At 43.0% G+C, this 27,993-nt stretch overlaps 1 protein-coding gene and 1 long non-coding RNA gene across 4 annotated transcripts; one reads left to right on the top strand and one right to left on the bottom strand.

Annotated features, from left to right (window-relative positions):
- Nucleotides 1–1,141: 1,141 nt before the first annotated feature.
- XRCC2 (X-ray repair cross complementing 2) lies at nucleotides 1,142–15,459 on the top strand. Of its 3 annotated transcripts, none has more exons than XM_064432063.1 (3): nucleotides 1,142–1,226; nucleotides 5,571–5,652; nucleotides 11,249–15,459. In XM_064432063.1, exons 1-3 carry the CDS (start codon nucleotides 1,188–1,190, stop codon nucleotides 11,962–11,964), a joined length of 837 nt encoding a protein of 278 aa, XP_064288133.1. In that variant the 5' UTR covers nucleotides 1,142–1,187; the 3' UTR covers nucleotides 11,965–15,459. The 3 variants fall into 3 exon arrangements, with proteins under 3 accessions (XP_064288133.1, XP_064288196.1, XP_064288076.1); XM_064432126.1 differs by lacking the exon at nucleotides 1,142–1,226 and adding an exon at nucleotides 1,249–1,671; XM_064432006.1 differs by lacking the exon at nucleotides 1,142–1,226 and adding an exon at nucleotides 1,833–3,566.
- A 7,792-nt stretch (nucleotides 15,460–23,251) lies between these two features.
- On the bottom strand, nucleotides 23,252–27,582 carry LOC135307960 (uncharacterized). Its single transcript, XR_010368552.1, has 3 exons — nucleotides 25,330–27,582; nucleotides 24,409–24,522; nucleotides 23,252–23,786 (listed from the first exon to the last, which is right to left on the bottom strand). It is a non-coding gene; the product is annotated as an uncharacterized LOC135307960 (long non-coding RNA).
- Nucleotides 27,583–27,993: the final 411 nt, after the last annotated feature.

The raw sequence follows: 27,993 nt of genomic DNA, 5'->3' as shown, positions 1-27,993 counted from the left end.
TACATGCTACTAGAAATTCTATTATAGACAAACATGATTTCATTGAAGAAACAGAGAACTCCACCACCAGTTTCTCCTTGCTAACTGTAAGGACGTGCAGTATCACCGATAACCTGGCTAGGCCCGAAGGGATGGTATCATTACTGCTCTTTGATATGCAGATACTGGGAGCTGCTATTCTTATCCTGCTGGTTTTGCATTCAGCCTATGGAAAAACCAAACAGGTTCTCCTGTGTTCTCCCTGTGCCCATCCCTCTTGCCTGCCCAGGTTTCACAACTGCGGTGGACGGGCCGTGGTCCGGGAGGAGCAGGTCCTGCTGCTGCCCACAGGCTGCTGTGACCATCAGCTCCTGCCTCAGAGCACCACACAAGCCCCGTTCATTCCAGGGACTTCTCAAAAATACTCTAGACCCCTTTTAATTTCAGCCATAATTGATAGCTGGCTTTAGCAAAGAGCAATTTTGCAGGCGTCAAGATTTAATGGCAGCCACGCGAACGAGCTTCCCTTGAGTCACGGCTACCCAGTGTCACCAAGGAGCATCCCTGAGTCACACCAGCCCAGCCACCAGAAAAAACCCACACACACCTGTAGAAAGACAAGTCCTTAAAAATAAATAAACACCTTGTCTCCGGGTGGGGTCAGGTTCTTCTCTCAGGCAACTTGGGACAGGATGAGAGGACATGGTTGTAAGCTGTGCCAGGGGAGGTTTAGGTTGAGCACCAGGAATAATTTATTCTTAGAAGGAGTTATTAGACACTGGAATGGCATCCCAGGGAGTGGTGGAGTCACTGTCCCTGGAGCTGCTTAAGTGTAAGATTGATCTCTGGTTTAGAGACACAATACAATATTTAAGAGACGTGATACAACATTTAAGAAAAGACTGGACATGGCACTCAGTGCCATGGTCCGCTTGGCATGGTGGTGTTAGCGCATGAGTCGTACTCGATGACCCCAGAATTCTTTTCCAACCTGTTTGATTCTGTGATTCTCTCGGCCGTGTCCGAGGAATCCCAGCCCGCCTACGAGGGACGGGCGTGTGGGCGGCCGTGCATTGAGCCGCAGGCGGGACTCGAACCTACGACCCCGCCGCCCTCAGGCTCCACCCCGCGCTCGGGGGGCAGAGCCGCGCAGGCGCAGAGGGCGCGGCCGGGCGGGGGCGCTGCGGGGCGGCGGGCGCGGGGCCGCCATGGGTGACGCGCTCGGCGGGGCGGAGTCGGGCACGCAGGTGAGGCGCGGCCCCCGCGCCGCTCCCCGCAGCCCCGGGCCGGGCTCACGGGCGGGGAGGGCTGGGCGAGGCTGTAGCCAGGGGAAAAAAGCAGCGCCGAGCCTCCCCCGCTCACCCCCACGGCGCGGGCGAGCCCCCGCGGGGCCTCGTGAGGGGGCGGTGCGGGGGGGAGGGAGTTCCGCCCCCGAAAGGCCGCGGGGGCTTTCCCGGGGGATTTCCCGCGGGTCCCGGAGGGATCGGGGTTCCCCTGGTCCGTGTTCTGCCTTTGTGTCGGGATGCGGGTGGGCGCTTCTTTCAGCACGGGGGGAGGTTGGCTCGGGTGTCTCGGTAATTCCTTTATAAATATTCCCTTGGCGCTCCCCTCCCTGGCGTTGCAGGGGATGCCTGAGGAAGGAGACCTGTGCGGAAGGTTTCATTTAAAGGCTCGGACTTGATGGTCTTAAAGGTCTCTTCCAACTTTATGATGCTATAAATAAACATTTTGTAGGGTGGAATTGCTTTCCTCCTCACTAGGAAAAAAGAGGTTTGAGTTTTGGGATCTTGCGTTGTTTTATTAGTTTGTTGGGGTTTTTTGGGTTTTTTTGGTTTTTTTTGGTTTTTTGTTTGTTTTTTTTTAAATTTCTGGGTATTTTATTAGAGACTGGGTATTTTGTTAGAGACTTCCACTTTTGATCAGCAGCTTAATTGCTTGGAGATTTGTGTGTAACTATACCAGAATATGCTGAATAGTTCACGTGAAACAGAAAAGTGTGATAATATTTATTGTTAAAGCTCTGTGTAATTTTTAGTGGGACTTGGGCTTTTAAGCCCTTTTGACACTTAAAAAAAAATATTAGTACCAGATGTCCACTATTGGCAAATAGACACGAATTAAGGACGTGAGCTGTGCTCTTTGTCCAAGGGGTAAATGCATTTATTTGCCCACATGAGTGGTGCTGACACGGAATGCTCATGGCATCACCTGCCTGCAGTGGATGGATATCCAACCTGGAACAAGGTGGGAGTTGAAAACCAGTGGGTTTAGAAAAGTCAGTGTATGAATACAGTGTCCAGACAAAAAATGGTAAAAGCACTTGAAACAGAAAACACTTAATTTAAACCAATACTTCTTTAAATAGTCTCGTGCATAAAGTCAGATTTTACTGAGTTATACTCAGTATTGTGCTTTTATTATTGAATATAATTAATACAACAAATTAGAACTTCTTGCAAAACACCTTTGCTTTATCACAATAAAAGTGATGATAAATAGCCTGCATATGTCTTCATGCCCAAAGTTTACAAAAGCTCAATCAGAGCGGTTATGGTGGTTGAGAATTAAATTTTGTCTAGAACTCGAGATAGGTTTGTATGTGTAAATAGCCTGTAGGTTAGCTCACAGCCTCTACCAGAGCTGGAGTATTTAATTTGAATTTCTTTAACATTTTAATGAAGTAATCTCTCATTCCTGACAAGACCAATGTGTGTGCTCTGTTGAAGCCAGCAGAGCACGAGCACATCGTGCACTGGACAGTGGGACTGTCCATATGCATATTTGGTTATTAAAAGGACAATAAACTATAAAAGGCACAGCTGAAATATTTGAGTCCCATCAGCTTTGTCATTAATAACATTTAACCCAGCTGCTGCTGAACTTTTGCTGTACAGTTTATTCTCTACATGTAACTGCACATCTTTACAGTTTCTTGCTGACATAATTACATTTTCAAAGAATACCTAAGAGTGAGGAGCTACCACTAGCAGGTTGCTAAAGGGTGGTGTTTTGTGTAAAAAAAGATGAAGAGTGGCTTATGGAGGAAGAAATGAGCACCTACACTTCAGTTATAGAACCACAAGTCTCCAATATGGGATTTGAAATTGACTTGGGAATTTTTTCTAAGCTCTTCCCACTCCAAGATTCTCTCCAGGGATGCTGTCCTGTTGTGTTCTGTACATTGTCTGTGACAAAGCTTGGGACACCTGACATCCACCCTCCACACTACCCTCTACCTGCTGTAGATTTCTCCTGCTCTCATATTCCAGAAGAACACGTGAGGAGGCAAAGTGGGAAAGCCTCCCCTGGAGCAGAGCCAGGGTGGCTCTTGCTGGGTTTGGAGCAGCCTGTGCTGTCTCTGTCTGCAGTGTGGGCAGAGGTGAGGGCTGCCTGTGCAGGGTCTCATCTCAGCTTTGCCTCCATCACTTCTGCTGCAGCGTGGACAAACCTTTGTGAGAGCTGAAGGAAAATTGTTGGCTGTTTCTGCCAGGAACCCCGTTGCTCCCAGCGTGGCACTAATGAGGCAAGTGCCTTTGGAGATTCTGCTTCAGAACTCGGAAGTAAATACAAGCCTGATAAAAACACAGGTGTGCTATCATCAGCAAATTACCATAAATTACCTTCATGAGCAGTGCTCAGAGAAAGCACCTGTAGTTATTTAAAATTAATACATAAACTTGTCATTTAAATAACAACAGATTCATATTTAAACGATATGATCAATTTACTCTCAGTAAACTTAAAGAGTTGATAGTCTAAGAGGACACAGGGGCTCACTGTTCCAGAAAAAATAAACTGCAGAGGATGTATTTGTTAATGTACAAATTAATTTAGGAGCACGAGGCTGCAGCAATGTGTTTAGGCCTGCAGTAGTTGTGACTGCTGGCCCCAGCAGTGCCCATCATTGAGCCCTGTTATCCCTGTGTGCTGCAGCAGTGCTTCCTCTGCTTAGAAGTGAAGAGCATCAGAAAGCAGCAGCCTGTGGTGGTTTTCCTCTTCCCCTCAACTTCCACTGCTGACAAAGGGGTGAGAGATTCCTGGTTCTTCCCCCCAGTGGGTGCAGCCTCTCCTCACTGGTGGCCAGGCCCTGGCAGCAGAAGAGCTGCACATGCAGGGTCTGCCAAGGTCCTCTTGGTGGTTGAGAACTGCTCGTTTATATGCCCAAGTTCCTGTATTATTATGTACATATATCCATCTGGATTTTTGCTTTGTCAAGATCATGGAACCCTGCTGCTTCCCAGGAGTTCACTGTGTGTTTTGTGCTGCACAAATGTGTGAAGTGCAATGGGAGGATCTGTGATCCAGAGCAAGGTCAATTTGAGTGGTTTTTTGGCCCTTCAGAGGACGAGTCAGAAAACTCTCCTGGATAGGCATGAAGAGGCCAAGGCAAACACATTGACATTTTGTTAATGGAAGGGAATCCTAAAGTGTCAATGAAAATGTCACACTTAGATTCCCATTGTGACTACTTGAAGCAAATTCAGGACCATGTAATGAAGTTTTATTTTACTCTTAAAGGCAAACACACATACACACACAACTGTTCAAAGAACTTTTAAGATCATTCAGAGCAAATGTTGCTCATGGATGTGACAAGGAGGAAAGCAAGAGAGGAAAGCAAGGTGTGTGCTCACTTCTCTTTTGGTCTTTAGGATGGGATAAAACTGAACAGGACTTGTTTTGTTCAGATCTTTAAATGACAGCTGGGTGTCTTGGAGAATGTAGTATTTGGCACCAGGGTAGGTGCTCTGGTGACACTGAGCATCCCAATAATGTCCTTTCCCATGTATGTAAGGAGTAATAGCTCTAGTACCAGGGAAAATGTTTATTCTTGCTTTACACAGTGTGCCAGAATTACTAATAACACAGGTTTTGTGAATACCTGTCTACTTGCTATGCAAATACCTCTCAATTTAAGAAACTGTCCATGATCTTTGAACTAATTAGTTTTACAATGGACTTAGTTTACGAGGGGCTTTGGAAAACTCGCTTAACATATTCAAGCTTGCTTTAGAAAGGCTCTTGCAGAGCCACTGGTGACTAATTACTTTTGAACATTCTTAATCCATACTCTGTTTGAACAAGTAACTATGATATAATGGGATTGTAGCCCAGAGGAGTCCTGTGTAACTTTTCGGGTGAAATGCACATGGTTTTACTTACAGATGCTCAGAGAGGCTGGCTCAGGGGATTGTTGATGGGTGAGGTTTCACCTCTCAGCCATGATGGTTGTTACAAATGATGTTCTTTCCCTTTGTTCTTTGGAATGACAGCACTGATGTGTGCTGGAGGTGATCCCTCTCACTAATGTCCCTGAGCAGCCTTTGCTTTTTAAACTTTATTTCTCCTCATATCTGCAGTCCTCACGGCCACTCAGTCTGTGTGCTTGTTGTTTGTAAGGCTGGGACCTTCTGTTGCTGTAGTCCAGACTATACATTTCCATATGTATTTATGAAAACATTCTTAAAGTCAGGCTAATCTTTCAACAGGACTGTCATGGAAAACTGTCAGTTCTTAGAATCCTTTAATTTTGTGTCCTGAGGTTCATTATTTAAAGTTAACAGCATGGCTCTTTGTCTTGTCTTTAAAAGCTGCTTGCACGACTTGAGGGCAGAAGTTCTCTGAAGAATCTTGAACCTTGTCTGTTTCCTGAGGAAGGATCTCCTGTTCATGGTAAAATCATGTGTCTTCATGTGTCTTCATCCCATTTATGGAAAAATGTTCATGTAAAAGTATTCTCAGAGATAAGCATACAAGTAAATTATTTTGCTCTAGATCAGAATTTTAATTGTTGTTGTAGTTCGATGCAAACTAGATAAAATGGAATAATGCAAAGTTACCCTTCCAAACATTATTAAATATGCCTCAAAATGTACTTTGTGCATATCAAAACAGAGGTGTAGGTGAGTAAATACCAAGCACGTTGGTCAGTGTCAGTAGTTTTCCAGCAATTTTTTCTAGAGTCTGTCATTAAACCTCTTTGTTTGTTTTTTTTTAATCAGTGGTCTAGACAACCACCACAAGTCATAACTGCAGAAATTTGCAAAGAACATGAGGTTCAGTAAATAGCAAAGAGTTCAGTGATACAGAGTTGTCTGGGTAAATTAGGATAAGGAGCATGAGCAAACAGTATTTTTCAATGAAGCCAAGACATCAAGCCATTCAGTCTTGACCTGAACAATCCAAAGTATACTTAGAATAGAACTTCATAAACAATTCCATTATGGCCACAGGTACTAATTAGTTAAATGAGTTCACAGTGTCAGGATCAACATGGCTCCTAGAGACCTTCAGTGAATGAATAAGAATTTCAGATGGGAGAAGTGGGATAACCTTTCAGTGACACCACTACAGGAAATGTTAAGATCAAGGTTGGATATTTTAATGGAAGAAATTAGTGAACTAATTTCTAGAAATTAGTGAACTAAACAGAAAAGAACACACTATTCAGGAAGTCAGACTGATTTTCCAGATTGTGTGAAATTTCATGAATTTCACCATGGAAGAGACAACTCTGATTACACAAGACTAAAAATGTATGTGAAAAAAAGGCATATGAGTGGCAAATTGTATGGATCAGTGGAGAGGTCCTACTGTGGTGGAATTTATGTATGAGTTGAGTGGATTTCATAGGACAAGTATGTGGCTTCAGTGGTTAGCAGCACACTTATCTGCAGTTTGAATTCCCACAAATATGGAATGTTCAGAATAAAGAGCAGAAAAAGCAATAAAAAAGAATCAGGATAATTGGATGAGAGATGATGCTTAGTCTTCAAACACAGTCACTGTGAGACCCTTTGTGTGTTGTTTTGCAGCACTAGAAAACACATGTGGGCTTTAGCAGTACATGATTCCTGCCCTGAAAGCTTCCAGTGTGACATAACAGTGATAAAGGGTGGAGAAATACTGCTAAACCAGTGCAAGCAGAGCACAAAAGAATATTTAAATACTCTCATTTCTGAACTGCTGTGTAACTCACAAGAAGAATTAAGGGCCAGGAGTGAAATTGGTATATGCTTCACAAGACTCTCAAATTCTTATTTTTTTTTAGAAAATGAGATATTACTGTTTTTTTCAAAACATAAATATTGAACAATCTTTTAGTCTGGATGTTTGGTATTTTTTAGTCAACTTTACATACAACAAACAAATCTTTGAGGCTGAGCTGGTTATGTGCTGATCAAACAGATTTTAAGACTTTTTTTGGGGATCACTAACTGCCCTTGCTGCAGTCCATAGCATTACATAATTTCATGTCAAATTATCTGCTTTGCTCTTAAAGCTTTATAGGTTGTTGATGTCTGTCTGAAGACTGTTCCAGAACTTCAGTTCTAAGATGGCTGGAAACCTTCTAAAATTCATCACTGACTTCTCTGTGCCAACAGATTCATTGAGCTTTTGAAGCACTTGTATTTTTCTTCTGCTTCCAACAAATGGTATCAATTATTACCCATATTGGTCATGCTTTTTGGCTGACATTAATGAAGCTGCCTAACATATTAGCACAGCCCTTTAGCTGTATATATATAAATGGACTTCACCTTTTATTGCATTTTTGCTTTGTCTTTTAATACCACAGTATTCATGTGAGGCCATGTGTTATTTTGATGTGTGTTCACATTATTCAGCCTTAAATCCCTGTTGAAGGCCTACCTCTCCATTTGTCATGGACTTGACTTTTAGTGTGTCACTGTGGAATTCTGTAATATGTTGCCAATGAAGTCAATACTGAACAGCTCTTCATCTAAAATGCTGTGATTAAAGCAATGCAAAGACCTAAATTATTCTTTATTTCTGATGAAATTCAAACCAAACAAATACATGAAGTTTCAATAAACTATCCAAAGGTTACATTTTAGTTAAGTGTTCATAACTTGCATGTCAGGGTACTGTAAAATAGGGACAGGTAATATAGGTATTAATGTGATACTCTAACCACTGCTTCTAATTATGATGGACTTGCATATTTAAGAGCACATAAGTACATTAATTACATACCATTTAAGCTGTTCTGGAATGGAGCAAAAGTGACACAAGCATTAAATAATCTTCCACTATTGCCAGTCATATTTCCCCTGTGCCACTGGCATGAAGGTGTGGGTGTCAGTGTAAGGCTCTGATGTTCACCAAATGCATGACACCCAACATTACCTTGAAATAAATATTAGGCCTTTCTACTTCACTTATAAATGGTATAAATATTAGTGACAACTTCTGCACAGTATTGTAAATGACCAGCTCAGGAACTTCAAGGTAGCCTACAATGTGAAACACAAAGTTATTGCTGAGTGTTCCAACAGCCTGTTTGTATCTGCAGTGTCAGAAAATAGTTTAACCAGCATTTGCTGGTGGATTGATTACAGACAAAAATAAAGCTTTTGTCATTCAAGACATAACACCAAACTGATGACCAGGACTGAACACGGTGTTTCAGTTAAAAATATATTAATCTTACATAAATGTTTACATTTCTTCAGCATCATTTAGTTTATCCTGCATGCCCATTTGTGGGAGTGGACTGTTATTCTCTTCAGTCTGCCCATAATGAGCCAGTTCAGGCTGCCCTGAGCCAGGCAATGGGTTTGGGGACTCCTTAAAACCTAACTCTTGAATTCACTAGTGCTGAATTTCACGTGAAATCACTCTACTCATCCATCTCCATCTGTTAAATCTTCACAAACTTAAGTTTTTATTAACCCAATTAGTTTGTCTTCTGCATGTTTTGCCAAGCTAATGGAACATTCATCTACTGATATGTTTAATGTCTGCCAACACCAATTCTAATAGAAAAAATTCCCATTAACTTTCTTCCATGTTAAAGTGCTGTTCCTGCTCTCCCTCTCAGCCTGTTCTCATCCTGTGACAGTATCTTTTTACTAATCCTCCTTTCAAAGTTGTTTTGACATTAATGGATGATGCTAGTTGTGATCACTCAGTTTCTTCTGTGACCTATTGTCAGCGTGTCAGAGGCTTCTTGAAAATGTTGCTGGCCTCACTTCCTCTTTGCTGTGTCATGGTTTGTCCTCTTTGATCCAGAGAAATGAATTTCCCCTCTTATCTTTCTGTAACAGCCTGGTTGCTAATTCAATGAAACCCTACATTTATAGATGTTGCTATAAATTGCTCCTGTTTGCACCCGTTCTCCTTGTGGGCAGCCTCTTGGATAATCAGGAAGGCACAGAAATCCCCAGCTCTCTTGAGGTTTTCTTGCAGTCCAAGCTGTTGCTGTTTTCAGAGTAACTAAAGTGTCCTGGTCAAACTACAAGGCAGCTGTGGATCTCTTTCAGCAATGTTGAACAAAGTTTGAGGGGTGCTTGGCTGTCTTGCTGTTCACATTTATAAACCACCACCACAAAAACCTCTGAGAATGATTTTTGTCATTCAACTTACAATTTTTACTCTAATAAGTAATAAAACCAAAACTCATCCATTGTCATTCTGTAACACACAGATATCCTGCTAGAATGTCTTCAAATGGAAAAAGTGAAGCATCTATTTCCCAGAGTAATTTTTGAATCCAGCAGGTCATATTTTGCTATAAAGGCAGGTAAAGCAGTCTATTGCCTGTTGGCCCCACTTGTTACTGGTCTGGATTCAGAAATGCCAATCAGGGTGGCAGAAGTTTTGTGCCACAGGCAGTGGCAAAAGATACACTCTGTTCCTTATCAAGAGCTGCCTTACACAATTGTTCTAAAATACTGCAGGAGACAAAATAGGAGGGAATGACCTACCCAGCACTTTTAGGAGGAGTTCTTCCAAGCTGGTATCTCACCCTGCCAGGGTGTGGTTATGTCTCTGGCACAGGCTGTGTGACAGCAGAGCCACTGGCTGCAAGTGGCAGTCGGGCACTGTGACCTCTGGACAGGAAGAGAAAATAAAAACTTATGTCCCAGGACATGTAGTTATCTTTCATCTCAGAAGTGAGGGAGCCATTCAGAACAGCTTAATAAGGGCTTGGGTGACAATCAAGCTTTTTAATAGATTTCAAAGGATCAGAAATTCATATAAATGGTATTTCTGAGTGTCACTGGAAATGGACAGACTTGTCACATCAGGTGTAAATTGCTTTTAACACTTGCAGAGGGAGAAGGGCTTGGTTTCTTCTCTGCCATCCTGCTCCCCTGATCCCAAGCTGCATCTTGATGTTGTAGGCACTTGTGAATGAGGACGTCCACTGGAAGCTGAGTGGTGACTTGAAAAGCCCTGTTAACTCAGGCAGGCACAAACATGTTCAAGGAAGGTTGCAGTCAATTCTCCACTCTCGCATCCCCCTATGGAAAGCTGTTATGCCATTTGCACTTGCCAAGGCTGTGGAAATCTCTCACCTTCCTGCAATTACAGTTGTGTGATTCTCCTTACTGCATGGGGTTACCCTTCTGCCTATAAAATCCAAAATGTCATAAATAAATAATCCAATTCCCAAAATTAGAAATTTATAAAGAGCAGCTAATAAATTAACTTCTTCTAAGGTCTTGCTCTGATACAAGACATCAGAAGACTTGGATAAGGCTTTAGAGTATCTTGCATTCATATCCAGTAAAAGAACTGGTTTCCTAATGAAGCGTAATGCTGTTTTTAATTAACATTTTAAATTTTTATGGTATATATTTTATGACCCACATGGATGAGGTAATTAGGCTGAATGCTTTTATGAACAGAGATCCTTTGCTTTAGACAGAAACCTTGCCTGGAGTTGAAAGAATCCCTGTGTCTCCCTTGTCAAAAGAAGCAGTTTCACATTATTATCACCACAGAAGAATATAAGTGCCAAATAAACTTACTGGTGTTCTCTTCACCAGCCACAGATTCCTGTAGGAGTCTTGTGACATGCAGTATGTGGCATCTATGTGACCTCTAATATGTCAAATTTTTTTTGTTTTGTCCTCTACTTTGTTATTTCTTATTGTGTGTGCATAGTGTAGATGGTTTCTTAGCCACTTTTATGTAGCAGCTTCCTCTTCTGCATTTATCTGCCTGTAATGATATAGATAAAATCCAGTTGCCAACCTTTTATTGATGGAAGTCTCCTAGATGGTGCTGACAGAGGCTTTCAACCTTTGTTCACAGCTGATTAACTTCACTTCAGAGGCCTTTCTTGAAAATTAAAATATCTTTTGGTAGATACCAGCCAGGATTTAAACAGTTTTATGAATGTCAAATAAAATGCATTTCCCAATTTGTGCAATAGTATTGGTTCAGAAAACACTGAGAACCAACTCTGGGCTATAAATGCTCTTACCTGACAACATGCTGCTTTGTTTTTGAACAGGAGATGTTATTGAATTCCATGGCCCAGAAGGCACAGGAAAAACAGAAATGCTTTATCACCTGCTAGCCCGCTGCATCACTCCCAAAGCTCAGGGAGGGCTGGAAGTAGAAGTCATGTTTGTTGACACCGATTACCATTTTGACATGCTCCGCCTGGTCACCATTCTTGAGAGCAGACTGGCACAAGGGACAGAAGAAATGATAAAGCAGTGCCTGGGAAGGCTCTTCCTTGTGAGCTGCAGTAGTAGCACTCAGCTACTCCTCACTCTCCACTCCCTAGAAAACCTGTTCTGTGCTCACCCCTCGCTCTGTGTTTTGCTTTTAGACAGTTTGTCAGCTTTTTATTGGATAGACAGAAGCAATGGAGGGGAGAGCCTTACCTTGCAGGAGATGAACCTGAAGAAATGTGCTAACTTCCTTGAAAAGCTTGTGACACAGCACCACTTGATCCTCTTTGCAACAACACAGACACTAATGCAGAAATCTGCAAACTCTGCAGAAAGCTTTTTACCTTTAAAACATCCACATGAAACTGATACAGACTACAGACCATATCTCTGTAAATCATGGCAGCAAATGGTAACTCACAGGATGTTCTTCTCTAAGCAGTGTAATTCTGGCAACAGCAAAGGTTTTACTGTAGTTTCTTGCCACCTCAAAAGAAACCAGATAGTAAAACGTTCATTTAGTGTTGCAGAATGTGGAGTTCAGTTTTAACATCAGTTTATTTAGTAAACATTTGTCAAATCCTGGTGCTTAAGGCCTGATTAGGCCTAAGTACCTTCTCGTAACTTTTCAACTAGCTGGTTGTTGCTGGTTGGTTAATAATTGTTGTCACCATTTTCTTGAAATTCAGTGAAGGGCAGGGAATGGTAAAATGTTTTAATTACTTCAGCAATTCCATCCAAACTATAGAGGACTGTTGACATTACTTGTTTGTGCTTAATTAAGAAAATGATAACCAAAGACACATTAAAGTCCTGGTATCCTTCAGCAGTCTGACCTATGTGGCCAAATGCCTGTTGGAGATTTTGGATCTTGCTCCTTTACACTCTTCCTCTTCCAAGCTCCAGAAGTAGGAGCCTACTTTTCTGTGGCAGAGGTTGCAAAGAGGCCAGAGTTCATGCTTTATAAACATTGGCCTTGGTTTATTCCCTGTGGCTTTGGGCATAGGAAATGCTGATTTTGCCTGAAGAAGAAGAGGATTCATTTTCACAGCCTATTAAATAGTGGTGATCCTGACTGTGCTGCTTCTCCTGGCTCTCAGCCTCTCCATTTACATTAGCAGGTGCTCAGAGGAGCAGGGATTGCAGGTGTTCTGACCCTTACAAATGTCTGGCATTGAAGAATCTTCAGCTATTACAGAAATAGAGGCCTGGTTTCCATAACTGAAGGAAAAGTAAAGACCCAGCTCTGGGTACCTGTGGGTTTGTGCTACATGCAACAAACAGTTTAGTTTTTGAAAATAATTAAGTGCAAGTTATGGGTTATTTTGGGAGGTGAGTTTTTTTTTTGTTGTTGTTGTTGTTTATCATTTTTTAAAATGATGCACATACTTTTTTCATAAGTCATTTTTTCATCACATACTTTTTTCATAAGTCATTTTTTCATCATTTTTGCCCTTCCTCATTATTCCTTCCCACTTCTTTCCCTTCCCCAGTCTCTCTAAGAAATCCAGGAATGCCATGCCTCTTTACCAATATGTATTTGCCACATGCAGAACATTTGTGCAGGATTTGGCATGTAACATGTTGCAATTCTGGCAAAGAAGATTCAGAACTTATGAGAAATGCCCTACAGTTCTGGCAAAGAACACCACATTATTTATGAACCTAGAGTGCCCTTTGAAAGCTTCAAAGTACTTTACAAGAAAGAAAATTGCACACAGTACATTATTTAATACAAAAACTTACATTAGCTTACAAATTCAAATTACTCAAACAAGGGGGAAATACTTCTCACAGCGATGTTTGTTCAGTCATGTTGCACAGCACGTTTTATAGTTTAGATTGAAGAGATTATTAACAAAAATGCATATTAAGAAGAAGTATCTAGCTCAGTATCTTTTTGAGGAAGATGCCTAAAAAACTCTGTTGTGAGATATTTACCTTTGAATTTCCTGACTTCTGAAGCAGCTTCTTCAAGCTGAATGTATGTTTGGAATCCCAGCTTTGTATAGTTCAGTTACCCTCTTGGGTTCCACTGTGTCTGTTCACAACGAGTTCAGTTTAATTATTCTTTCTGTGGGAAAACTTCTTTTTCCCTTCTCATTTTAAACCTTTAATCTGATCACTTCTTCACACCATCAGTTCTTCTACTCTGACACATCAGCAAGCTTTGCCTTTTCCACATCTCCCAGAGCTGATGATTTTGTAGACTGTCACTTCATTTGTGCTTTCTCATCCATCAGCACCAATATGTATTTTATTTTAAAACCTGCATAAGTACACAAATACATGAAAAAATACATTAAAAGCATTCAGCCTAGTGTGGACCCAAGTTAGATAGTTTACTATAAGTAGACACATCCATGATGAATTATGATAAAGGGCATTATTGAATTTTTTTGTAAAAAAGAATGGGAAATTTCAAGTAGGACTTGAGAACTTAAAAATCTGAAAATTCTAGGACTATGTAATTTCTACTAGAAAAAAATCAAAAAAAACCAGCCCCCCGTTCCACTGGAGAATACAACTCCACTGATGATTGACTTCTTCATAAAATCATACTTGCTAAAGAATATGCTTGAGAAAAAAAAAATAATGGATGTGTTCTTGCATTCCCATCTGGAAAAAAAAAAGCTTTTATATTCTTCACAATGTAGTTTGTATTTTGCATTGTACTATAAAAGAAATGCCTAAATTGAAATGAAGCCAAAGTTCTAGTTGATCAAAAAGAGCACCTCAGGAAATTTTGAAATTTCCCAGTTTTATTTTTACTTTGAATGCAGACAGATTTCTTTTAATTGTCTGGTAATTGTAATATTCATGCTTTGCACATTTGTTTTAGCTACATAGCAAGGATTTCTGAGGTGCTGAGCATCTGCATACCCCTGTAATGCTGCAGGAGAGATAGGCAGTACATAATCTGAGAGTTCACTGACCTCATCCTTTGCCAAAATTATGCCTTTTGGAAAAATGAACCTTTAGGATACAAGTCTCAGAAAGATGCAGTGATAAAGAACATGGAAAGCAGCAATTTCGTTTGTGCCTTAATGCTCTGTGGGTATTAAACATGGGGTTTGCCATTTTCTAAGTGGAGAATTTTCCAAATTTTGTACCAATTGTAGTTATTGGAGATTGCAGTCCATCCCTGTGAGTTAGGAACAGTGTATGAAATGTAGCATTATACCTGGAGTACTCAGTTTAATGCAGATTCTCCTCTTTCACCCAGAGCTGAGGTCCCACCCTGTCTCACCTGGGGTGCCCTGAGCTGCTGCTGCTCAGTCTCCCAGGGAGGAAGCACATTTTGGGTTAGTAGGTCTGGTTTAAATCAGCCCTGCAGAAGAGCATGGAATACTTGTATTCCTGAACTCTGATTTAAGGTATTTCTTAGAAATGAAAATCCTTTCATGTCAGTGCCATTGTTCTTCAGCTCAGGGTGATGTTATTAAGGCTTTTGTAGACACAGGAACTTTTTACATTCCTTAGAATTTTGTTTGTTGTTTCATATGCAACATGGAATTAAAGCAGCAAGTTTGAAATAAAGAGGAACTAGTTCACCCTTTCCCCCATTCTTTTCATAACAAGAGGGCTTCTTAGCAAAACCAAATTAAGGTATTTTGCAGGTTTTATATTTATTTTCTACTATACTGGTATTTCTACGAACACCTGGAAAGAAAATGTTGAGTTTTATATTCAGTTAAAAGTTCTTTGTATTCCTAGGCTTTTTATAGAGCAAATAAAATACTAATAACAGTTTGCTTGGTTTAAGTTTGCACTTGCACATAAAATTCAAGTTTCCTTTTTCTTATATAACTGATCTCAGAAACTTAATTTTTCCTGGAGTTTGGAAATGGCAGAAGATAAATGTTCTCCTGTGGAACCATACCTGCAATTTTTTTTTTCCTGGAGAGTAATGGACAAAGGAAGAAGAAACACCACTTTGATGGCAGCTGTATAGAAGCCATCTCTGTCTGAAGAGGAACATGACCTCTTACTTTTCTGTGGTTGCTCTAATAAAGTGTCTCTTGAACTTCTTTATTCAAATGTACTTTTGATATACAAATACCATACTGGGGCGATGGGCAACGTCATTTTGCCATTACCAAGCCTGATGCCAAACTCAACACCCACCTCAGTATAAAGCTGTGCCATAGCACCAAACTCCAGCTGGTGTAGGAAATTGCAGTGAATTCTCCCCTGTGTAAAAGCTGCAGACAGGTGCAGTGTGTCCAACAGTAGGGGAGGCACTGAGAGGGCTTGGAAGACTTTGGCAATGGAAAAAATTTTCAGACAGGTAAAGGAACATGACTACAATGCATGTGCATGATCTGGATAGAGAACTGATGCCCTGCAGCAGTCCCTGAAATCAAAGGTCTGGACGTCCCTGTGTGTGAAAGAGCAGAGTGGCACTGGGCTATGAATAACATGGAGTGTGACAAAAGGGCCCATGAACTTCACTGACCTGTCTGGCATGGCAATACTTTCAAAGAGAAGGTTGACTAGAGTGGGCCTGTATGTTGTTCCCACTTGGGAATATGGATTCCACTACGTAGATGCTTTATAGCTTATTTATAATGAAAATATAAAACTCCTCTGCTCTGGACCCAGGAGGAATTAAATGTAAAAGCAGACTTTTTATTTTATGTTGGGGGATTTTTCCCTCCAGCTCTAGGCACCTTCCCAACAGTCAGCACTTATCTCCAGAGCACTCTTGCAGCTTTCTGTGGCAGGAGCAAGTTTCACTGAAAGTGAGTCCTTCTCTCCTTTGCTGAGGGTTTATGTGCACTCTTTATTACTAGCACAGACTGGGCTACCCAGACAGGGAAGCCTGAACCCATGTGACACATCAGTTAAGTGGTAAGTAGCTGTGGAGGCTTGATTCTGTTGGCAATCAGGAGTAAATCACATTTGAGTAGATGATTTTGAAGAAACGGGGCTGTGACTTCGTTTGGGAAAAGTCTGGCACTCTTCCCTCTGCTTTCCCACCCTGCTTTGCATCGTGCCCCAGCCAGCTGGTCCTTGTACCTGTGTGGGCCTCAGTGCTCCAGGATAGCGGTGACAAGATGTCACCGCCTTGCCAAATGCTGGTGAGCAGCCATGCTTGGATCTTGGCAGTCTCGTTCTGCAGGAGTTGGCACAACCACTAGAGTTAATTTAAACCTTTTGCCAGGTTTCTTTCTCATACATCTCACTGGGCCTGCGCTAAAGACCTCCTAGCCGTGGGGGAGATAGGAAAGAGAAGAAATCTTAGGGTTTGAATATTAAGGACAAGATTTTAGGCCATTGCTCCAAAAAGGGGCTAAGCAAGGCTGTGAGGTTCCTGCAGTGGCAGACAGAAGTCAAGGCCCCAAAGATGGCTTGGTAAAGGTCAAGGATTAGACTACATCTCCTGTCAAGGGATGAATAGGAATTTTGACTTAGAATATCTGCACATTCTCACATTGCTAATGGAGAAGGCCATGCTGTGGTGGGCAGGCTCTGAGGCACATTTCAGGCTCCATCACTGACAGTTCTGTCTCCATCCCAATATCTCTGTGAGGAGGGAAGTGAGAGGGGGAGGGATTGAGAAAAGGGGAGGCTGTTTAGGAAACTCCTTAAGGCTTTGATGAAGTATGGGAAACAGGAGAGCCATTTGGTCATCGGCCTTCATTTCTCTCCAGAGCCTGTAGAAAAATATCCATAGTAGCAAAGAATGGCTTAGCTAAAACCAGCACACTCAAAAGGTCAGGGGGTTGCAGGAGCAGCCTGCAGCCACCATAAAGAGGAAATCCTGACTGGAGAGGAGACACCACCAGAGCTGCTGTTCTACTCCTCTGAATTCCTGTGAGCATGTCCTGGTGGACATACTGCCACTGGAAGCTCCTGTCACAGCTGGAGATGGGACACCATTCAACCCCTTCTGGGAAGCAGGAAACTGGTGGGAGGCCACCCTGTCCCCATTGCTGCTAAGCAATCTTGCCCATGATGAAGAGCATTCACTTACAAGGTCATGGCTAAACTTTCCCTCATCCTTTATTTCAATGCATTAACTTAGTAGCTCTGCAGTGAGACTACTGGCACTGCTTGCATTTCAATTACCACATGCATCAGTGGCACTTTTCTGACAATAAAATCACATTTCGTGAAATTATACAGGTGCTTGTATTTTCACCCATCAGAAAAAAATGATGCTTTTAAAGAAATTTATGAATCCCCTAAGCAAATGCTATAGACCAGTTGCATAGGCAATGAAGGTACAGGAGCTGATAGAGGCAGGAATTTGAATAACCCACACAGTGAAAGGAAAGGGCTCACCCTCTTTAAAATCCACAGTGGCATTCCAAATATGATTATTCTGCAATCCTGTTCACAACAAATCTTGCAGGCTGACACTACATGCCCCTTCCCATTGATTGTATGGCCTGCACAAGCACTCTGAGTCTATTAAGCCTGAAGTCCCTGCTCCACATAATAACTTAGACATTTCAGTCCCTCAAGCAGACACAAAAAAGTACTTACTAGCACAGTTGTCAATTTTGTGGAAATGTCCTGTGGGATTCCATAAGTATCCTAACAACTGGCTGAGCTCTTTCCTTTGCTCCCACAGGTGTGGTTAAATCAAGGAGCAGTCAGTGCTAGCTGGAGGCAGGGAGGGCTCAGCTGCCTCGTGCCTGCCAGAGAGTGTCCATGATCCACTGCTGGCTGCTAAAAGCTCAGGAAAGCTTCCATCTCCCACCATGGCAGAGGAGCCAGTGAGGCCCCCCTGGACTCAGAAGGGGAATCCTAATAAGCCTGATTTTCACCATGCCACAGCAGCAAATCAGCCTTTCTCCGTGGTAGAAATGGGAATTTCTGACATTCTCAGGTCTTTGCTGGTTGCAGATCAGCTCACACTGATGTCAGTCATTTACTGCTGTGACAGAGCACCACAGCTCAGCCTGAAGGAGACTCACCTGGAGGCACCTGCTGGGAGGTGCAGCACGGCTCCTGGACCAGGACACTGCTCCTGGCATCCCTCCAGGCACAGGGAGAGCTGGCTCTCCTCCCTTCTAGAGCTGCACAATGCTCACATGAGGTGGCAGTGGCTCCTAACCACTGTCACAGAGTACAGACATCACTAAAGGCAAACCCTGTCTCTCATTCTCATCAAATTCCATGGCTCTGCTCATGGCTCTGCTCTGGTGGGATTCGTGCTTGTGCTTTGTGTTGAAGTCACTTCTGTTTTGTAAAGAAACTCAGGTGGTTTTCCTGCTCTGGATGAAGGACAGAGGTTGCATCCACTGGTCTGGGTGATACTTAACCCACCCTCATGGCTGTGCTGGCTGTGAACCAAATAATAAGGAGAAAGAGCAGCATAACAGAGTGTCAAAGTTACAAAACAGGCTTTTCTCTTTTCATTGGTTTGGGGTTTATTGCTGCTTCTAATAGCTCTTCTAGGAAACAAAATTTCCCAATACTTCCTTTTCTGGTAAGACAGAGTGTGTGTGGTATCCTACCCCAAAGGCAAGAAAATAACATTCTCTGGGTTTATTTTTTGAACTAAAAACATACTCTGGTTTGGGCTGTGCATTCCTCAACACAGTGTTGCTTCACTCATGGATTGATCAAAGATACCATGGACAATGGGAAAAGTAGGAGGGAGTGCTAAAACACAGAGCAGGCGGCGCTGCAGGCAGGTGTTTAAATGAACTCACTGGGTTCATGAAGAAACTTCTGCAGATCTGAAATCCAAACGTCAAACTCTGAACTATTCCTTCTGCATTTGCACTTTTACATGTGCAGCACAGCTGAATTAGAGCCTGAAGATGATAAAAATGCAGACATAGAATAGGCTGGTTTTCTAGATCTTTTGATGCTACAACCTGTTTTCTCTAAGACCAAGGTTTAGCTTCTAGGAAAATAAAGGTGACACAAACAGAAGTGCTTTCTGTTAGGATAAGAAATCATCAAATATCAGTGCAAAATTTCAAAACCTGCTGAATTCTCAGTATGTAGAATTGATCCTGTCTACTCTCTGCTCTGGATGATTTCAGTGTCACTGTTGTCCTGTCATTTATTTGAAGACAAAACTATTATATTTGGGAAGCAGGTAGGCTTTCAAACTCTCCAAAACCAATTCAGTATAATTATGGAGTAGGATATACTAAAACTAAAAGGTTAATTCATACACAGAGTAACATGTATTTAGTTGCCACCAGGATCCTTGTGAACAACAGCAACACATGGATAGGACAGAAGGCATTTCATCTTGCAAAGCCATCATGACACAGAAGAGGACATTCAAAGGCAATGGAGAAATGCTTTTGTTTAATGAAAACTGAATGTGAGGTACATTTTCTTACACTGTGGTCTCTTGTCCCAGCTCTCCTCCCTGTCTGAAACACTGTGCCAAAGCTCAAGCAGTAAATCTCTCTTTGCCAAAAGAAGCCTGCTGGAAACCAGAATAAATACAAGTGGAGACTGGAGTAGAGACTGAAGCCTCATCTCATTTTGGATTTGCCTTGTTTCCCCACAGCTTTCCTTCTCACCAGTTAATTGGTCTTGATACTGAAAAGCAGATCCGGATAATCCTGGGCAGGGTGACATTAGGTTTTGAATACAGAAGAAAAGAGAGGTCAGAGCGTAGTTTTGATACAAAGACCCAAACCCCCCCAGTCCTCTGAAACTGTATAAAAGCCTTAAGTACTCCTGAATAAGGAATTGCTTTTTTGCAGACTTTTAGTTGACCGTCTTGTTCAAGTACTCATTTAATTCATCAAAGGAAACATAGAAGGTGATTGAGGATGGGACTTGCCCAGGCTCTTGCCATGAAAACTGCAAAGCTTAAAGGCCTGTTTCAAGGTGTTTTAAGAAACACAGATCTAAAAGGCTTGAGTATAGGGCAGCAGCTTTGCCAAACAAGAGGCCTTTGGCTTTTAATGGTTTTGATTGTGCTGTAGGGTGCATTCATGTTGTTCTCCAACCACCAGCTCGTCTCAATTTTGCTTATTTGCTGGAAGTTTGTGTAGTTGACCTTCCCAAGCAGGCCATGACAATTCCAGAACAACCTACAGATTTAAGTGCTAATGACTAGCATAACCTAGACAATAAACCTGTCAAGAAAAACAATGTGAAGAAACGGTTACAGACAATAAAAATAAAAACATTTTCCATGTGAATATTTAAAAAATAATTACGTGCTAATAGCTAACAGAATTCTTGCTAGCCCAGGTAAGCTACTGCTTGAATGAAAATTTGTTACTTATAAACAGACTGGAGATACCTTGCTCACAACAGACTGCTCAAGTAATGTAGATCCTGTTCATTTTTATCCATTCCCTTTGTCAGGCCCCAATGGAATTGTTTAAGTTGGACTTAGCACAGAAGCCACCAGCAGAAATGCACCAAGTGTGCTGCTCTGTTGGCAGGACTCGAGGCTGTCAACGCAATGAAAGGATCTCAGCCACACAACCCAAGTTAAACTTTCCTCCTGCCAATCTGCCACATGCTAAATTCCAGTAAATTGCTTAATTAATGTAACGAAAGCAAACTGCACTCCAGTCTGCTCTGTAGGTCACTGAAAACACCCTCTCATACACAGCAATGATGCCCTGTCCTTTAACAGTGTGACCTGCATTTATCTGTTCCTAAGAGCTCCTGTGTGCACACCTCTTGTAAATTTTTCTGTTCCATTGTACAGAAAGTATTTCTGGTTAACTATTTTGGTAGCCTCATTTATATTCCCTATTTCTAGAAAGGCTCATGCATATGTTTAATGCATGAATAGTTCCAGGGAAGTCAACGGGAAAATTTATACCTTTAAAGTTAAGGGTGTGCATACATCTTTACAAAGTGAAAATGGACTTTTCATCTACACCTCAAGGTTTCCTCCAGCTGTGTCTGCCAGAACATACATAACTGAACCAGATTTCCAACACTAATCCATTATTCCTCCACCTAGAAACTTGAAATCCACCATTAACTCTACGATCATTATATATGGCTCTCTTCCTTTTTCCTGCTTCTTTCCCAAATTACTCAGAACATGGGACATGAAAAAGTTACTGTGGTGGCTAAGAAAGCACATGCACAGGCAGAGCCAGGTGGTGCTGGCTGGAGCAGGACACCAGGCCATGCTCACAGTGGCTGTTGTCTCACGTTGTGATTCCGAGGCCTGTAGAGGTATCCACAGGCTCACTGCACACAGGCAAATGTCCTGTTCCCAGTCTGTAATGACTGGCACTCATTTCCACCTTGTTCTGGATCGAAATCCATGATCTAAACATCTGTCCCCAGTCCCCTGTGCTCTCTATGCCCCAGTGACTGGAGCCCTTTCCCACCAAACACATCAGTGTTGATGGCTAAGGACCACACTGCTGGTTTTGGTATGTATGTTCCACTCAGGACAAAATCCAGTGAAGTGTAATAATCTGTGTTGCAGAAAAAAAGTAGCTGCACTTTATCTCAGTTTATTTTCCTCTACTACAAGGCCAGTCAAAGACTCCATGGAGTAGAAAAGTGTGCTCAGTAGAAAAGCACAACTCCTGCCTACATGACGTTAAACTATCAAGTAGAAACAACATTTTTTTGCTTGGTGATTGCATTCCCTCCCACTCTCACACAAGCCAAGAGGAGTCTCTTGTGTTTACAGCCAGAGAATGGGAAAGAAGCACTGGGCTGGTCTTGGCTCAGCTCGGTTTTTTGTTTGTGTTGGACACACGATGACACTCCCCTCTTCAGATCCAAGGTCCTAAAAGCAATTTGTTTTCATTTAAAAACAGAAAAAGGCCGTGCTTTCTTACCAGCACACACGCTGGGGAAGGCTGACAAAGCAGCTGCCTGTCCTTGTGCCTCAGCAGAGGAGCTGGAGCTCCCATGGCTCCCACCCAAATCTCGGGCGCGTCAGAAAAGTATAACCACAAACTTTCCAACCTTTTGCGATCCAGCCAGCAATATTCCCGGTTTGGCAACTCCAACTCCCAGCTGTCAGCCTTGCTGGGCTGTATCAGAGCCACGTGGACACAGGGAGCTGCTCACACAGCCCAACTTGCAAGACCGGTGCCTCAATTTGTCATGCTCATATAATAAATCAATTTGTTTCCTTTAACGAGGGGTTAGTCAGCAAACCCTCACTCATGCTTTTCTCGTACGGTAGGTCTCACTTCCCTGTAGGATTTGTGTGAATGTGGCCTTACCTTTGCTTTAGGAGAAGCAGTGAGATGAGGTTGGTTTTCCTGAGATATCCATTGTGAATCCCCCCACCCAACAAACACCTGATTTTTCTACCCATTATGAACAGCTATTGGACACATGGTCTACCCTGTACCCTATACAGCGTGGTGTAGGGAAGGGATGATGTCCTTGGATGTGATGTGGCCAAGCAGAGCATTTCACCCCCAGTCCCACTGTCACCCCTGTCCATGTCCTGGGGGCGTGTGGAGGCTCTTTGCTCCGGAACAGTCTGGGACACTTTCCCACTGAGCCAGGGGAGATCCTGTCTGTCCTTCTGGACAAACAGGTTGCTGTGTTAAGCAGGAGAGGCCTATCAGTGCTGGCATCTCTCAGTCTGCCCCAGCAGGGCTGTGTGGGAGGGCTGCTTACCAGCACCAGCAAAAGTGGCTCCTTGTAGCCCCCTTGGCCCCTCTGGCCCCACTTGAACCCTGCTTGAACTCAGGTTCAGGCGAGAGATTTCACACGTGGTTCAGAGTGGGGCTGTGAGCAAGAGACTGACAGTGTCAGCAGCAGGTCCCTCAGCACTGCTCCTCCCCAGCTCTGGCTGTTGGACTGCAAAATCTCCAGCCCCATGTGCTCAGCCTGCCTCATCCAGCTGTGGGAGGAATTTCAGCTGTGGAATAATTTCTCAGAGGAAGTGTCTATCCATGAATTAATGTCTCTAAGAACTAATTATTGGGTAAACTGTATAAACAGTCCCTGGAGTGCCTCTTCAGTACTCAGCTTTTGGGCTTCAAAACAGACAGAGCAGGCAAGAGGATTTTCAAAGGACTCTCTGTCTGGGCAAGCGATGATGTAGGTGAATTAGTGGTTTTCCCTCTCACAGCCTAAAAAGACAGAAAGCTCCACAGTGGTCATTTGGGGTGAAAATTTATAGCTTATTAATTAAAAAAGAAGAAGAAAAAAAAAAGCCATTTCTAGGCCAGATCATAGATTCTAGGCTGCCATCCAATGTCAGAAAATGTTCCCCTCCCAGCAGGGGATCCAGGCTAAAAGGTTATTTAATACTTTCTGGTTGATTTTCTGTTTGGAATAATTGCCTTAAATGATTGGTTTTGGCCTGAGAAACTGTTTGCTTACCTGGCACCTGAACTTCAGTGATAAACTTTAATGTCCTCCTCTGAGTATTCCCATAGCACACAAAGGAGGCTTCATGCAGTCCCACTAGCTATAAATCTGACCTTTCTTAAAAAAAAAAAATCAAAATCAGATGTTGTTCATTATCTCTTCCAACTCTCATCTACCCGTGAACATCCAAAAGTTTTAAAAGCCCTGCTTAAGCAGGTCTCCACTCCATTGATGGAATATCCTTTAATATTTTATAGCTCTGACTTGCACTTCTAAAAGTACTAATTAATCTCACTAGATAAAAACTGGCAAAAAATGGCACAAGTGAGAATAGCTCCATCCTTCCTCACAGCAATCGTGTGCCAGTTCATCTTGGAGCATGTAATGATTTACTGTAATAGTTTTAGGTCCGTAATGGGGCCAATAACTGGCATCTGGAAGCTGTGAGACTCTTTCCCAATGGATGCCATTCACATATAGTTATTTAATTAATTAACAGCTCCACTACCATAAGCCAGTGAAGAGTCCATTAAAGTTTTTTTTTTTTTTAAATATCTTCCAAAGTAAGAACATATGCTGCACACTGCTTTTCCCTTGGAGAGTGCTTAATGTTGCAACCTGTTTATCTTATGACTGATTTTCAAATTCCACCTTAACCAGCTGCTTTTTGCTCGACTTTGGGATTCAGCAGAGACTGAACTGCTGAGTGCTCAGCAGGAGCAGCAGAATAACATTCTACCTGCATGTGCTCATTCCTGAGCGAGGTGCCAAACCCCTGCAATGGCTGCCTGGCTGTCTCTGTGCTCTTCCCAGACTGTACATGTGATGCACTTTCACTTGCCTATTTTCTCTGCTGAAAGAAAAAAAAAAAAACAATCAAAAAAAAAATCAAGGTGTGGAGTTCATTTGGAATAAGCAAAATATCAGTGGGAAAACGAAACCCAGCAGACATTGGAGGGAGTTGGTCAAGTTTGTAAAATGCATTTAAGAGCTCAGTCCCATGTGAAATGTGGAAAAGCCATCAGGGGCCGTCAAGCCAGCAGGGATGGGTTTGGTCTGGTAACAGTGCCAAAGGATTTTGCTTCCCAAACGAGGATTCCTACTGCTGAGGTGCAGTTAAATGCAAACCACGTCCTGTTGGGTGCTGGCCTGCAGTGGGGTGAAGGGGCTCGTCCATGAGGTCCATCCTTCTGCAGGGAGCTGAGGCAGGAGAGAAGAGCAGCTTCCCTGGCTCTGGCTGGGCACAGGCACGTGGCACCAGCCCGGTGCCACGCAGCACAAGGGAGCTGAGGAGCTGCCCCAGAAGGACCTGGCAGACATGAAACTGGAGAAGCTCTGACAGGACAGGAATGTCATTTAACAGTGGCTGTCTAAAGTGAGCCCTGCTAACGTGGCAGAGCACAGCGTGAGCTCCCCAGTACTGGATCCTGATATGTAGGACATGTCAGAAGTTACATAATCCCTGATGCAGAATCCTTCTCCCTGCATGTAATGTGTTGTGTCGTTCCTTCTCCTGCTCTCTGTCCCACTGGTCTGCAGCACAGCCTTCTGCCTGCAAGGCTTTTACTGGGGTGTGCTGCAAGGTTTGGGAAAACCAGCAGTGCCCTGGAGCAGCTGTCCCCCAGAGCCCTTCAGCTAGTTCCTCACCCCTGTGACCCACCATGGATCATCCAAGGGCTGCCAGAAACCCAAGGGAAGCCAACAGGAGCTGGGTTTGATACTCTTGGGAGAGATTCAGGTGTGCTCTGCCCAGATGTCAGGTGTGGAGAGTGAGGAGCCAGTCTTTTTAACTGTGATGTCTCGTGCTCCTCCCTAGGTAGAGCCTCAGGCCTCACAAGCCAGCACCCAGCTCACTTCCAAGTCCATCAAGGCTCTGAAATTGCTCTTCAGCCCAAACTCCCTGAAACAACCAGTCTGTCCAGGCTGCTGGGTCATGGCAAACCCTCCTGGCAGGTCTTCCTCCTCCCAGAAGGAAACTGCAGCCCTTCTGCCTCGCAGAGCAGGGGCTTGCAGGACGTGGTTCCCACTGTCAGTTGCTCAATGGTCAAAGCACTCTCCTGGAAGCAGCATGTGGACCAAGTTCCTTCTCCTGTAAAAGGACATTCAAACATGCACCTCCCAATTTCCTCAGCATACCTCAGCCCCGGGGATAATGCACTCAGGCCCTGGGATAATGCACTCGACTGCAGGAAGAAGGGACACTCTGCATCCACTAATGCTCGTCTCCATGTGACCTGTCACCTGCACAAACTCCATCAGAAGTCCCTGAAGCAGAGGCCAGAGCTCAGGATCTCTCCTCCCAGGAGACTGCCATAGCCAATAGGCCAGGCAAGGTCACCTCAGCTAACTTCAGCACTATCCAGGTACCTACATGTCTCCTACAGGCAGCAGGGAATCAGGCATTTCTTGTCCTGAATCAAACATCTTGAGTTCCTTTTCCTCTCCACTCATTTTACATGGAGCCTAGGGTGACTAACGCAGTCTTTGAAGTCCAGCTGTTCAATATCTACATCAAGGATGTAAGTCCTCCTTCTCCTCCCTCCAACCCTTTCCTGTCTTCTCTTTCTATCCCAGTAAACCTTTCATGGTGCTGCAGCTCTGACACGAAGACCTGGGGGCACAAGTTATCCTAATCCCCTGCAGAACTGCCAGGGTTTAGGGGCTGGAGGGTTCACCATGGAGCTGTGGGCTCAAAGCATCTCCAGGAGCTCTCCTGTGAACCAGCAACCCCCCAGCAGAGGTTCTGACATCTGGTTTCCTTTCCCAGTTTATTTTAATAGGCAAGACTGACCATTTCTTGGTTCTGCACAACACAAGCTGTAGACACCTATCTTCTGCAAAGAACTGTAAAAAATATTAATTAATATTGTAATTCATACCCCATGGGTACTTTGTGCTTTTGTGAAAAGCAATGCAACTGTAACCCAGTTTGACTGGCTGTTCTGTTTTACTGATTTGTCCTGCTCTACTACTTCAATTAATATCCTCTTTAAATGTGATTTAGGCTTAATATTACTTATCTTCAAAATATTAGAAGCATCCCACATGACTTCAGGTTTCTTGATTAGTGTTCATTTACAGATAAATTACCTCAAGGTGTAATGAAGGTTAAGCATATATACTGGGAATTTAAAGTAAAACACGTCTGACAGATTTTGCAACTAAAGTAAAACCCAGCTGCAGAAAGCACTCATTCCTGAAGTTACAATTAAAATTCAAACCAATTAATATTAGAATCATAGAACTGTAGAAAGATTTGGATTGGGAAGAGCCTGAGAGATCACTTCATTCCAGTTCTCCTGCCACGGGGCAGAGACACCTTCCAGGTGCTCCAAGCCCCATCCAGCCCGGCCATGAACAGTTCCAGAAATAGGGCATCAACAACTTCTTTGGGCAACCTGTTCCAGAGCCTCACCACCTCCAAAATAGCAAATATATTTATTCTCTGGTAGAGTTTGCTTCATGAAAAATTCTATCATAGGCCTCAAAAAAAATTTTTGACCAGCTCCAGCCATGGATTTTGACCCCTGTGAGGTCATAGGCAAGTCCAAAGATGTGGTGTGGGGCCTTTGTGTGCTGACTCCCTTCCTCCACATCCAGCCCCTAGACCAACCTTCCATTTATTTTCCAGGTTTGCAAACACATAAGACTGAACTTCTGAAAATATTCAGTGGTTCTTTGTTTCTGTGATGTGGAATAAAACCCAATTCACAGCCTGAGAACTCCCTGGGATGGAAACAGGCTGGTGTGATTTTCTGTTTCCAGGAGTGTCGCTGGAGGATCAGGGAGTATCATTAAAGCACAAGACAGAACTTTCCCTGGACATATGCTGTATAATGTAAAAACACTCAAAGGATTAACAGCAATCAGGGATATATCTCTGGCTGTGTGCACATACCAAATCCACAAACAAGGGATTAGAGATATAGCATATGAACCTGCAAGGAAGAAATATAGTGGGGCCAGAAATGGGATCATAAGAGAAAGGTTACTCCTGCATTTGTAAAATTTTATACAGATCCTTGTATTCCATGAGGCCTTATATTTGTATTGCAGGAATATGTAGAAAAGAGATCAGTCACAGGCTGCTGGGGTTTGCATACACTGCTCACAAAGGAGAGCCTCCCCTGGAGCTTGCAGGCCAAGAGCTGTTCCTTGCAAGTGCATCCACATGGCTGGACTCTCAGCATGTGGAAACCCAGTCCCAGGCATTAGCCCAGAAGAGTTATTTAAACAAGAAACATCTTTATTCTTTCGATGCTCATTATTAAAATAAAACACCCTTCTGAATTTTAACAAGACCCATGCACTCCCTGCCTGGTTT

The sequence above is a fragment of the Passer domesticus genome, chromosome 1 (assembly GCF_036417665.1).
Source record: "Passer domesticus isolate bPasDom1 chromosome 1, bPasDom1.hap1, whole genome shotgun sequence".
Classification (NCBI taxonomy): domain Eukaryota; kingdom Metazoa; phylum Chordata; class Aves; order Passeriformes; family Passeridae; genus Passer; species Passer domesticus.
The sequence above is the reverse complement of the archived record's forward strand: the minus strand, read 5'-3'. Positions and strand labels throughout refer to the sequence as shown.

Coding starts and splice junctions, on each gene's coding strand:
- XRCC2 (XM_064432006.1), top strand. CDS start 3,498: ATGAGGCAAGTGCCTTTGGAGATTCTGCTTCAGAACTCGGAAGTAAAT. Junction 3,567..5,570: donor CAAGCCTGATAAAAACACAG/GTGTGCTATCAT, acceptor TGTCTTTAAAAG/CTGCTTGCACGACTTGAGGG. Junction 5,653..11,248: donor GGAAGGATCTCCTGTTCATG/GTAAAATCATGT, acceptor GTTTTTGAACAG/GAGATGTTATTGAATTCCAT.